Raw genomic sequence first — 12,096 nt, forward strand, 5'->3', positions numbered from 1 at the left:
TGGAGGTTTGTGCTAAAGAAAAGTGCGTTGGTGCGGGGAGCGCACCTCTTGGCAGCGCCCCTGCTGCCTGTGGTATAGCAGTGTGACAGGACTCAACACATCCCCTTTGCTTGGCAAAGTCCAGAGTCACATAGTAGCAGTAGTTGTTTAGTGTCTACATATGCAAGAGAAGGTGCTGTGGACATTCTACACTGTAAATGACACAACCCGATCCTCCACACAGAGAAGGAAACTTGCCTCAGTCAAGTACGAGTGAAAAGTACCAGACTGGGCCTTCCTCAAGAGGCCTCCCGTTCCACTGGAGAACCGAAGGCATATTTGTGCTCACTTCTTACCCTCAGTTCCTGCTAGGGACAGAGTTCCCAAGGGCAGAAAGGGACAGAGCAGGTGGCTCAGCAGTTAAGAGCACTCACTGGCTGCTCTTCCAGGGGACCTGAGTATACTCCACAGCACGAACATGGTGGCTGCCAGCCACCTGTGACTCCAGTTCTAGGGAATCCGATGCCCCCTCTCGCCTCTCAGGCAGTAGGCATACATGTGGTATGTGAAGAGAAAAAGACAAAACATCCAAATACATACAAATCTAACAGCAAACCCTGAGGTTTGGGCTGGTGAGAAGTCTTGTCTCAGCAGGGAAAGGTCACTAAGCTCACAATCAGAATTTAATCCCTGGGACCCACATGGTGGAAGAACCAAATCCATAAAAGCTGTCCTCTGACCTCCACACACCGTGGCACTTACACCAAATAATTTAAATGTTACAAAAAAAAATTAAGGGCTCATTAAGATGACTCAAGTGGGTTAAAGGGGCTTGCCACCAAGTCTTAATGACCTGAGTTCAATCTCTGGGACCCATACAACAGATAGCTAACTCCCATAGGTCATCTTTTGACCTCCATGTGTACGGTGGAACATACATGTGCACACTTACAAAATAAATGTGGAAGCCGGGCGTGGTGGCGCACGCCTTTAATTCCAGCACTTGGGAGGCAGGGGCAGTCGGATTTCTGAGTTCAAGGCCAGCCTGGTCTACAAAGTGAGCTCCAGAACAGCCAGGGCTATACAGAGAAATCCTGTCTCGAAAAACTGAAAAAATAAAAAATCAATAAAAACAACAAAAAATGTGGGAACATACTTCCACTAAAGTCTGACATGGTGGTGCCGAGATGCCTGTACTGCTGGCACTCAGGAGGCAGAGGCAGGATTTATGCAAGGGTGAAGCCAGGAGAGTCAGTACTACATGGAACCTGTCTCCAAAAACATGAAATAGAACTAAAAGCTGGACATGGTAGGACATACCATGAATCGCAGCATTTGGGAGGCAGAGGCAGGTGGATCTCTCAGTACGAGGCCAGCCTGGTCTACATAGTAAAACTGTCTCCAAAAAATAGAGATGAAAAAAAATAATAAAAAGGACTTGCTGGCCGGGCGTGGTGGCGCAGCCTTTAATCCCAGCACTCGGGAGGCAGAGGCAGGCGGATTTCTGAGTTCGAGTGAGTTCCAGGACAGCCAGGAACCCTGTCTCAAAAAACCAAAAAAAAAAAAAAAAAGAGTTGCTGGCAGTGTAGCCTAGTGATGGAGCTGGCAGAGCACAGGTTTGCCTAGTATGTGAGGGTCCATGGTTCTTTAGCTGGAGAGATGACTCAGTGGTTAAGAGCTCAGGCTACTCTTTCAGAGGACCAGGATACAATGCCCAGCCCCCACACGGCAGCTCCCACCGTAACTCCAGTTCCAAGGGATCTGACACCCTCACACAGAGACGCATGCGCACAAAACACCAACGCCCAGAAAATACAAACAACAAAAACCCTCCACGGTCTCGGTTTCAGTCCACACGCAGTACACATACACAAAGGGCAGTTCCGCCATAAGAAACAATCTTTAAAACTTTTCCTGCATTACTTTTTTGCTCCCTCCAAGGCTGGCCTGGAATTCACTGTGTGGCCCAGGGTTAGTAAGCTAAAGGTGGTACTCCTGCCTCAGCCGCTGCATTGCTAGGACTGCAGACAGGAACTTTAAATACATGTATGTGCACACCATTGCTAGAGTGGCGACCTGAGGACAACTCTGGAGCTAGTTCTCTCTTCCTGCCTTTACATGGCTCCTACGAGTAGAATTTACATGGCTCCTATGGGTAGAACTCAGGCTGTTAGGCTTATACAGCAAACATTGTACCCAGTGAGCAACTTGCAATGTCCCCTCTATGCTTCTGCAGCTCTGGCTGCCCTCAAACTCCAGGTGTGGTAGAAGATTCCCCTAAATACATGCAAAGAAAGCCCGACTCCAGCCCGCCTTAGGCCCGACACACAACCTGCACCAAACACAACAAGAGCGGCCACTGAGGAGGTGGATATATTAATTTTATTGATACATAGATATATTTTTTAAAAGGGTAACATATATAAAAATAATTTTACATATGGAATATAAAAACATGAAACAGTAACAGATGAGGGAAAAATACTTTCAACATGTCAAGAACAAAATAAAAGCTCTAACATACAGTTTGTGAACAGGTTACTGAGAAGGAAATGTGTATGAAATAATATAGAGAAATAAATGGAAACTAGAAATGAGATCTGGGGAAGGAAGGTGACCCACAGGTTATCAGAGGTCAGATCACCCCTCTACAGAAGGCAGCCTGTAATAACTGCTAACACTGCAAATATCACCTGCAATCTCTCATTTCCATACTGAAAAACCAACTCTTCAAAAATGTGTGTAATCACAGTAAATCGAATCTCTGTTGGGAAGGGAACTGCTAAACTCTGGTATATTCTTACAAAAGGACAGATAATGAAAAAGAGGAGGCAGTAAGTTCTGGTGGATAAGGCACCCAATATAAATGCAAACCAGATACAAACAGCACACATGTTTGCTTTTAAAGTTGTTCTGTCTGACCTGAAACTCCTCGTGTACCTCAAATTCACATCAAACTCAGAGCAACCCTCCTGCCTCAGACTTCTGAGTGTTGGGATTATAACCATGAGCCACCAATCTTTGTTCCCATTTTCTATTTTTATATAATACTGATACCTGCATTTAGGAGCTCCCCTCCCCCCAGTCTGCAAACAAAACCAGTTTTGCTAAACCAGACACTGAACTGTAGTTCCAGCTACTCCAGGACCTTGAGTTGTAAAATGTAAAAGGCAGTCTGGGCAAAGTGGTTAGGATGTGTCCTATAAAGTTTTCCCCAAATGAACATGCATTAAATCATTCATTATATTAAAAAAAAGCTATCAAACTGTTGAGCTGGTAAAGGGCAACTGTTGAGGCATGCTTATAATCCTAGCATTTGGGAAGCTCAAATAGGAAGGAGCAGGAATTCAAGTTATCCTTGGCAACAAAATGTAGGGCCAGCCTGGGCTATATGAGAGCATATATTAAAAAAGTAAAAAAATCAAGACTATACTCCAGGCACGGTAGCATACACCTGTAATTCTAGCATCTCTAAGGTTGCCGCAGGATGGTAAACTGCAGGCCAGCCTGGGCTACACAAATGTCCCCAAGAAACAGAGGGACAGAGCTAGCACAGGAAGTCTAACAGCCCTTACTCTAAAACATTGTCTTCTCTCATTTGCTACCTCTTACACTGTAGCACCTTCCATCGTGTTCATAGTCAGCCCCAGTTCAGCTCGCCCCGGAGGAAAGGACAACCACAAGTTTACTTAATTATTCAAACTTTGTCTTTTCAAAGTATGTGACTGAAGCGAATAGACATAAACATAATCCTTGAATGGGGTTATTAGACCAAAGGGATCTACTCAACAAGCCCAAGGTCAAAGCAAGTGTGGCTCTCTCTAGCAGTCTATAATTTTGAAAGGAGTGATATCTTTACTAGTCTTTCTTTCCTGAATGAAAAGGTGCCAGGCAGGCAGGCAATGTCAAAGAGCAGCAGCAGCAGTACATATAAAAGTATCAACTATGAAATGGAAAGAATGTGCACGCTTGGTCCCTGCCCTGAGGATGGAGCAGGCTGCAGGCTGAGGACTGATTGGAGCCTACTCCTCCACGGGTGCCTATGCCTGTGGGGCCTGTGCGGGGCCCTTGCCTGGGGTTGGAGGTGCCTTTAACGGGGCCCAGCCTTGGGCTCTGAAGTAGGAAACCATCTGAGTGGGCACTTCGGCGAGTACGGTCTGTGCGAGTGTCTCCCGGGGAGCCTGCCAGAAGAGAGGCGAGATCAGGGAGGGGGGGCCTGTAAGTTTCCCTGGTTTACTCCTTTCCCAGACACTGATTGAAAAGGCTTTATCTCCTGGCCCTCAAACCCATACTACCCTGCCACCTCCTGTCCACTCACATTCTGAAATCGTCGATAAGGCACGAACTGCACTATGTCTCGGGCCGCTGCTTCTCCAGAGCGCGTGCGGAGAGGGCCACCATCTGCATCCAGCTGTTCCATGACCTCAAAATCCGCACCGCCCACACCCACGATGATCACGGACATGGGCAGCTTTGAGGCGTCCACCACTGCCTTACATGTGGCCTCCACATCTGTCACAGCACCGTCAGTCAAAAGCAACAGCACGAAGTATTGCTAGAGGCAAGTCCATTCACATACTTAGGCAGACTGTCTTTCCTAACCCCCTCCCAACCAACCAGGTGCACACTCCCACTGCCAAGATGCCCTGTACACGGTCCTGCCAGCTTGGCACCACTGCCGTCCACAGCTCTTACCGAGGCCGACCTCTGCTGTGCAGCTTGGGCTGCAAACCTGGCCACGTGGTTGATGATGGGTGCAAAGTTGGTGGGGCCATAGAGACGAACTTGGGGCAGGGCTTGACGGTAGGCATCGACGATACCCTGGATGCCTACAGAGAAAAGCAGAAAATACTTAGACCTTAGACCTCATGGGATTAAGTTAGACCTAAAATCAGCCCATCTTGGCTCAAAAATTTTAGAAACCTGGAAATGTCTCACACTTGTTCCTCAGGATACAACTTTATCCAACAAATGAAACTAAGGGGCAGATGAGATAGGACTTGCTATAAATAACGTCTTGAATTAAACTCAGAATAAGAGTTAGCTTCTGAGCTGGGGAGTAGTTGAGCCTGGTTAGCTCAGTCCTTTGGAAGCTGAAGAGGAGTGTCCAGAGAGATGGCTCAGCAGGCCAGGCGCTTGCTGCACAAGCCCAGAGCTACATCCACAAACCTTGTAAAGATGGAGGGAGTGAACTGACCCCCAAGATCTACCTGCCTTGGCCTCCCAAATGCTGGGATTAAAGGAGTGAACCACCGAGCTAGGCCTGTCTAACCCACAAAGTTCTAGGCCATCCTAGCCAGGGTACATAGAAAGACTGTTTCAAAAAGGGGAAAGGTTTGGCAGACTAAGGTAAGGACAAAGAATTTGGTTTAAATATATATGTACATATATACGTGTGTGTGTGTGTGTGTGTGTGTGTATAATGTATGTGGAGGTTATAAAAGAAAGGGGACCATGTGGGACAGAAAAGTTCTTAAAGAGAGGGGCCCACAGGTAAGTTCATGGAACATGTGATATGAAGCAGACTGGGATACTACTGGGCAAGGGGACGAGCAACAAGGCCCGATGAGGAGAGGCTAGAGGTGAAATAAGCACAAAGTAGAGTGATATACATGTATGCAAACAGAACACACACACACACACACACACACATGAGGTTATAGAACCTCAACAGCGGGAGATGGAGACAGGAGGTATAACAGTTTGCTAGTGTGAGCTTCAAGACTGACTCAAAACATATGCAAAAGAAAGGAAGTCATAATAAAATCATGCGGACCACAAATTAATGAAAGCAATAAGGGGCTGGCATAAAGCTCTGTGGTAAAGTAAAGTGCCTCCCATACACCAGGCTGAGCTCAATCCCCGGCAACAGAACTAGTTAACAACAAGAGAATGAAGGTCCTGGATTTTAGGAAACACACTTAAGTGTTTAAGGTAAGGGGCAATGTGAATGATACTGAGTACAACACTGATGGGGGCCAACCTAGTCACTATAATAATTAATTCAAGGAAAAAAATCTGAGCCAGCGATGGCTCTATAGATAATGCAATTGCCACCAAGCCTGCCTTAGGCAGGAAGGGATACTTGGTGTTCAAAGCCAGCTTTGGTTAGTTAAACAGTGAGTCCTAAAACAGAAAGGAGATGGAAAACCTGAAAGGAGATGGAAACCATGGCTACGACCCTGAGCTGCTCTCGCAGAGGACCCGAGTTCGGTTCCCAGCACTCATGCCAGCGGCTCACGACCATCTGTAACTCATTTCCAGGGGTCTGATGCCTCTGGCCTCTGTACTCAAACATATACTAAGACACACATACTAATTAAAAAGAATAAAACAAAGAGCAAGGTCAGGTGAGATCAGTTTTCACTTTCACTTGGCGTCATGTGGAAGTGCTAGGAAGCCACAAATCTCGGGTCTTCACAAAAACGGCCTGGGAAGCTCACACAGGACATCGTGTACTGTGCTTGGGGACTCGGCGTAGGCGGGCAGTGCTTACTCACATATGTAAAGCTCTCGATTCCATCCTTAGCACAATGGTCACCCGCCCAGCCCATGCTGTTATTTTGAGACCAATCTGCCCCAGCAAGCCTTGAACTTTTGACTCCCTTGCCTCAGCCTGCTGAGTAGCTCTGCCACTAGGCCCAGGAGATTTTAGCTTTATTTTGAAACCAAAGTATACAGAGGTAAGGAATTTGTCCCAAGACATTTCAGAAATCAGGCGTGGAAGTGTTCCATCCTGGAGAGGGAAGCATTTACCTGCACAATACGGATTACTGGGATTGAAGTTCAAGGCAAACTCATGTGAGACCTGAGGGCAAGATGAAAAACAATGAACCAAGCTGGGGTGCAACCCTCTCATATTAGCACACAGGGACCAAGACCGGAAGACTGCAAGTTTAAACCTAGCCTGAGTTATACAGTGAGCCAAACACGGCTGGGCAGAGAAGTGCACATCTTTAATCCCAGCACAGAGGGGCATTAGGATCACTGCATACCAAGGTCAGCTTTACCAACAAATAAACAAACAAACAAACAAAAAGAAAAAATGAGATCCTTCCTACATCTACCCCCCCAGCCTCTTGACCCCTCCCCCCAACACACACCTCCTGCCCCCACAAGCCCTGAAACATGGTCTCTGTAGACAAGGCTGGCCTTGAACTCAGAGAGATTCACTTGTGCTGCTTCCCAAGGGCTGGGATGCAGACACGCACCAGCGCATTCACCAAAGAGTTTGGGTTTGTCTGTTCGTCTGTCTGTTTGCTTTGTTGTTCTGAGACAGGGTCTCATTATGTAGCTCTGGCTGTCCTAGAATTCACTACATAGATCAGGCTGGCATCAAACTCATAGATATTGGCCTGCCTCTGCCTTATGAGAGCTGGGATTAAAGGTGTGTATCACCATGCCCTGCTGAGGTTTACTTTTTATTTATGTTGATGTCTGTGTGTGTGCACACCCAAAAAGATCAGAGGAATGCACTGGGTTCTCGTTAGAGCAGGAGTTATAGGGAGCTAACCTTCCCATGTGGGTACTGGGAACTGAACTTTGGTTATTTAGAAAAGAAGCAACTACTAATTCAACTGCTGAGACACCTGTGTAGGAGCACCCCTAGCCCTGTATAGGCCAAGAAAAAGGACACTCTCAGGGTCCATATGCAGCTCAGCAGAGTGCATGCTTAGCATGTTTAGGGCCCTGTGTTCAAGCCCCCAAAATACAAAATACAAACATGGGCATTCTGATATAGGCCAGGATTCCAACAGGAGCTATTTAGCCCTGAGCTTGCAGTGTAGCTGTTTGCAAGAATGGATCCCTGCATCTCTCCTTGAATTTGATGCCAAGTAATGAACACATTTACCACAGACTCTGGACTTAGGACCCTGACACCAAAGAGAGAATAGAGGAAGGGAAGAAGAGTATTTACCTGCCAATCAGGGGGCACCTGGGCTCCAAAACCAAATGCAGGAAATAGCTTGTCTCTGTGGGGGACAATGAATTGTAAAAGAGGCAGCAGGAGGATTTTCCCAGTGTAGAAGCTGAAGGGTATAGAGGGAGTGGAATGGTCTGAACCAGGGACTCACGAGTCATAGTCTTGAACCACGCTGCCCACGCTCCACAGAGCTGTCAGATACTCGTTGACTCCTGTAGGGCTCAGATAATGCAGGGAGTCAGGTGAGGATGGGTCGCCATTGGAGCCAGTGAAGTCCACACCCACCTGGGGAAAGAGCGAGAATGGAGGTGAAGGCTGTTCAGTCTAAGGCCGGTTCACTTGCCCCAGCCAGGCACTCCCATTTACTTACAGTAAAGTTGATCTGGCAGCCTCCCATCACATAGTCCAGGAAGGAATACTCTGTCTCCACCTGCAGATGAAGCCAGGTTAGGACAGGGCTAACAGGGGGCTGGCATCACAGAGCCCAGAGCTCAGAGCCTGGGTCACATGGGTCACCATCTTACCCGGCAAGTCTTGACACGGACAGTTCCAGAGTTCCTGTAGTTTTTCTTTCTCTGCTGCTTTTCAGGGTGGACACATTCAAACTCAGCCTAGTGGGGAGACAAATTAAAGTAAGACACCTGCCACAGCACTAGCCGAGGACCTAAGCCTCACTCTCCAGACCTCCCTCTGGGCAGCAGCCTTGCAGGCCACCAAAGCACTACCAACAGTCAACACTTACCGGGACTGCTTGCAGTTGGGCCAAGGTAGTATGGAAGGTACCAATGAGATCATGTGAGCCGTCACTGTCATAGTCTGAGCAGCGCACCTGAGAGGGGGCGTGTGTGTGGATAAAGGAGATGCACGACAGGCACGGAGCCTCTTCCCAGGACCCCTTCCTTCGATCCTTGTCAGGAAACTGCTCACCTGAATGGGCGTGCTGAGGTCCCCGCCACAGAAATGCTGCAGAGAGACTGAGAAGCGCTTCCAGGTAGGGTTCAGGTTGTTCTTGACTACCTGGGGGTGGAGAGTAGAGACCTCTGGTCTGGCCCATGAAGAGCTCCCACCGCTCTACCCACCAACAGGCTTTTTCTCTCGGTTCCCAAACTTGCTAATCCCAACCCCTGCAGTCTCTCTCCTCTGCCAAGCCACCTGACACCAGGAGTCACCTCGGTTCTGTATGCCAGCTGCCACTTCCCATCGCCTTGCCGGAAGAACTCCAAGAATGGGTCAGATTTCCCTAGGAAGTCCTGCAGATGCCAGAGACCAGAGTTATGAGACTAAGGAGCCAGCCATGCATCAGCCCTCTGTAATGCTTGGCTCCTTTGGGTCTCCTTCCAGACACACCTTCTTATCTAGGTTTCTAGCTTCCACCTCCATGGTTACTACACGGCTGTCCTTTAGCTCCTGAGCTGAAACCTAGGTAGAGAACATTGCATCGTCTCATGAACTTTTATTACTGGGACGGCTTCCCCGCCCAGGGTTTAGTTCTTACTGTGATGGTTCCCCGCCCTGCAGGCTTCCCAGGCTTCAACATCAAGGGTAAGGTCAGCGTCTGGCTGGATACAATCTGGGGAAAGCGAGGTAGGAGAGCTGTCAGCACCTGTCTCGGGCAGGGTGGGGTCCTGCTTGTCCGGGACATCCCCAACACCACTTACCTGACCTAGGGAACATTCAGCTCCCCCCAGGAAGTCGTCATCCCCCAGCTCTGGTGTCTTGTTGTCTATGTCATAGATTCCAAAGCGCAGCTTCTGGACAGTCTCAAAGTGGTATTCTATCTGCAGAGTCTTGGAGAACTCAGGGCTTGAGCAGTTGCGAACACGTTCAGTCCGGCAAAGCTGTGGCAACAGGTCACTCAGCATCAGTGACAAACCCTCTACCTCAAACATAATGCTACCTCCCTCAATGTCCTTAACCTTTGAGGCCCATCTCACCTCGGCCCAGGCCCCGCCCACATCCTGTAAAAGGACGCAGAGTGGGTCAGACTTGGAGCCAATGTCCTTGTCAATGAGATGTTCACAGGACACGGAGAGCTGGACCAAGGTCACGCAATGAGCCATCTGTGGGGGAAAGAACTGAGTCAGGCATCAGAGCATCTCCACCACCTTTCACTGACTATAGTTCCCAGCCTGGGAAAACTGCATACTGCACACTCCTGAATTCCAAGTAAGCTCAATAGCACAGGACGCAGTTGTGACACCAAACTCTGGCTCAAAAATCAATCCTTATTCTGAAAGTGGCCTTAACCTCAGCAATGCTGTCCGGACCTGGGGCTCTAGCCTTAGCCACTGCAGAGAGTAACTGATCTCACTCCCATCACTCACTGCTCCCCAACAGCCAATAATGATGCTCCCCAGACCCTGGGGCCTGAACCTTGCACTTGGGCTCCGCCCCCTCCACGGGTGCTTTGAATCTGCTGCTCAAGTGTACTCCCGCACGATTTCCTTGTCATCAACTCCAGGCCACTATTTATGTTGCCTAGAAACAGCAATAGCCTCTCCAGCTGGTCTCTTAACCTGTGCCATCCCTATTTCCACTTCCCACCTCCACCCCACCAGGCTATTAATATAGCAACCAAATTAATCCTGGCAAAAATATCCATGCCAGGCATGGTGGCACAGCCTGAAATCACAGCACACAGGAAGCAGAAGCAGGACTGATGTAAATGCAAGGCCACCTTAGGTAACAATACAGAGTTGCAGGTTACCCACGGCTACAAAGTGAGATCTTGCCTCAAAAAACAGAAAACGTACTGTGGCTCACACCGTAATTCTAGCTCTCGGGGAAACACAGGGAAGGGACGAGTTCAAGGCCAGCCTGAGTACAAAGTGAGTATGAAGCCAGCCTGGATTACATGAGATCCCAAGTCAAAAGCAAACAAAGGGGCTTGAGAGATGGCGAGGCAGCTAAGAGAATGTTTTGCTCTTGCAGAGCACCCGAGTACAATTCCCAGCACCTACACTGGCAGCTTCCAACAGTCTGCGCAGCTCTGGCTCCAGGAGCTCTGCTGCTCAGCCCATGCCTTTAGTCCACAGACATATATACATTAATTAAACATAAGACAACAGAACCTCCCTGCTGAACCTCACACTCTGGACCACCACTTGTAGAAACAGCACAAGCCGCACAGTGAGCTGATGTACGACCTGAATTCCCAGGTCCTCTGAACACCACCTCCCGTCAGTTCTCTCAAGAACTCATTCTGGCCTTCACCATTCTTCAAGCCCACCAGATTCCTATTCCAAAGACCTGCAGCATCCGGTAGAACTGTTTTCATCACCCACAGGCCCGCCGTCTCCTCTCTCATGAAGCTCATTCATCATCACGTGTGTTACACTGGCTAAGTCTTGCCTGCCAGTCTGAAATGCAAACCTTAGCACCACTGACACATCGCAGACTCAAATGTGCCTCTCACACCAGTATCTAGCTTACTACATATGTTGGTTACTGTCTCTAGCACTAGGACGAAAACCTCCTGTGTGAGGAAGAATGTATCTGTGCACTGCTCTATCCCAAGCATGCAGATACGTATGTTACATAAAATTCAAAAGGCCATCTCTAGCCCAAACTCTCAGACAGAGTAGTCTCCTGTCTCCAAATTCAAGCAGCAACAAACCTCTCCAATTCACCTGCTTCCTCGGTCAGAAACATCATCACCTTTTATGAGTCACCAGAGTGACTACAATGTAGTTCCTCCTGCAGCCCACAATGATGTGCAGGTGACATGGTCCATCTACATCAAGTGCACACAGAGATTCCTTGCTTGCCTCAGGAGCCCAGCTTCCCAACAGTACTTCCTGGGATGCTTCCCAGCCTATACTGACTTGCTTTGGTCCCTACATTTCCTGTTGGTTGTTGGCTTTATGGAATGGGAATTGAACCTAGAGCCTTGAGCATGCCAGGCAACCATCTGGCACTAAACTTCATCCCCGGCTCTAGTCTCCCACCCAGATCAGTACCCACAGCATTTTTAGAGTCACCCTCAGTACTTGAACCCCCTGCACAAACGAAAAGGGAAATCCTCACTACTCTTCATCCAAGAGTCTGTAGCCAAACTGAGCCAGGTGTGTGTATTCTCACTCCCACCCAGAAAGCCTACTGCTTTCCCAGGATCCAATTCCATCTGCGCATGAGAGCTCATGGTCTGGAGGCAGTCAACAACCCCAAGTGAACTGTGATTGGCAGACGCAGTG

At 48.5% G+C, this 12,096-nt stretch overlaps 1 protein-coding gene across 2 annotated transcripts in view; it reads right to left on the reverse strand.

Moving 5' to 3' along the window:
- Positions 1-2,339: 2,339 nt before the first annotated feature.
- Cpne1 (copine I) overlaps positions 2,340-12,096 on the reverse strand; it is a 40,125-nt gene continuing 30,368 nt past the window's right edge. For both annotated transcript variants that reach the window (NM_170590.3, NM_170588.3), the window contains 15 exons: positions 9,838-9,963; positions 9,562-9,741; positions 9,399-9,473; positions 9,251-9,322; positions 9,073-9,153; positions 8,831-8,920; positions 8,646-8,732; positions 8,428-8,514; positions 8,274-8,333; positions 8,055-8,188; positions 7,898-7,952; positions 6,736-6,787; positions 4,675-4,808; positions 4,298-4,534; positions 2,340-4,160 (listed from right to left, as the gene is read on the reverse strand). In NM_170590.3, coding sequence (NP_733469.1) covers positions 4,020-4,160; positions 4,298-4,534; positions 4,675-4,808; positions 6,736-6,787; positions 7,898-7,952; positions 8,055-8,188; positions 8,274-8,333; positions 8,428-8,514; positions 8,646-8,732; positions 8,831-8,920; positions 9,073-9,153; positions 9,251-9,322; positions 9,399-9,473; positions 9,562-9,741; positions 9,838-9,963 — 1,611 coding nt within the window. In that variant the 3' untranslated portion in view covers positions 2,340-4,019. The remainder of the gene's footprint in view (positions 4,161-4,297; positions 4,535-4,674; positions 4,809-6,735; positions 6,788-7,897; positions 7,953-8,054; positions 8,189-8,273; positions 8,334-8,427; positions 8,515-8,645; positions 8,733-8,830; positions 8,921-9,072; positions 9,154-9,250; positions 9,323-9,398; positions 9,474-9,561; positions 9,742-9,837; positions 9,964-12,096) is intronic.

Source organism: Mus musculus, chromosome 2, assembly GCF_000001635.26.
Source record: "Mus musculus strain C57BL/6J chromosome 2, GRCm38.p6 C57BL/6J".
Lineage (NCBI taxonomy): Eukaryota > Metazoa > Chordata > Mammalia > Rodentia > Muridae > Mus > Mus musculus.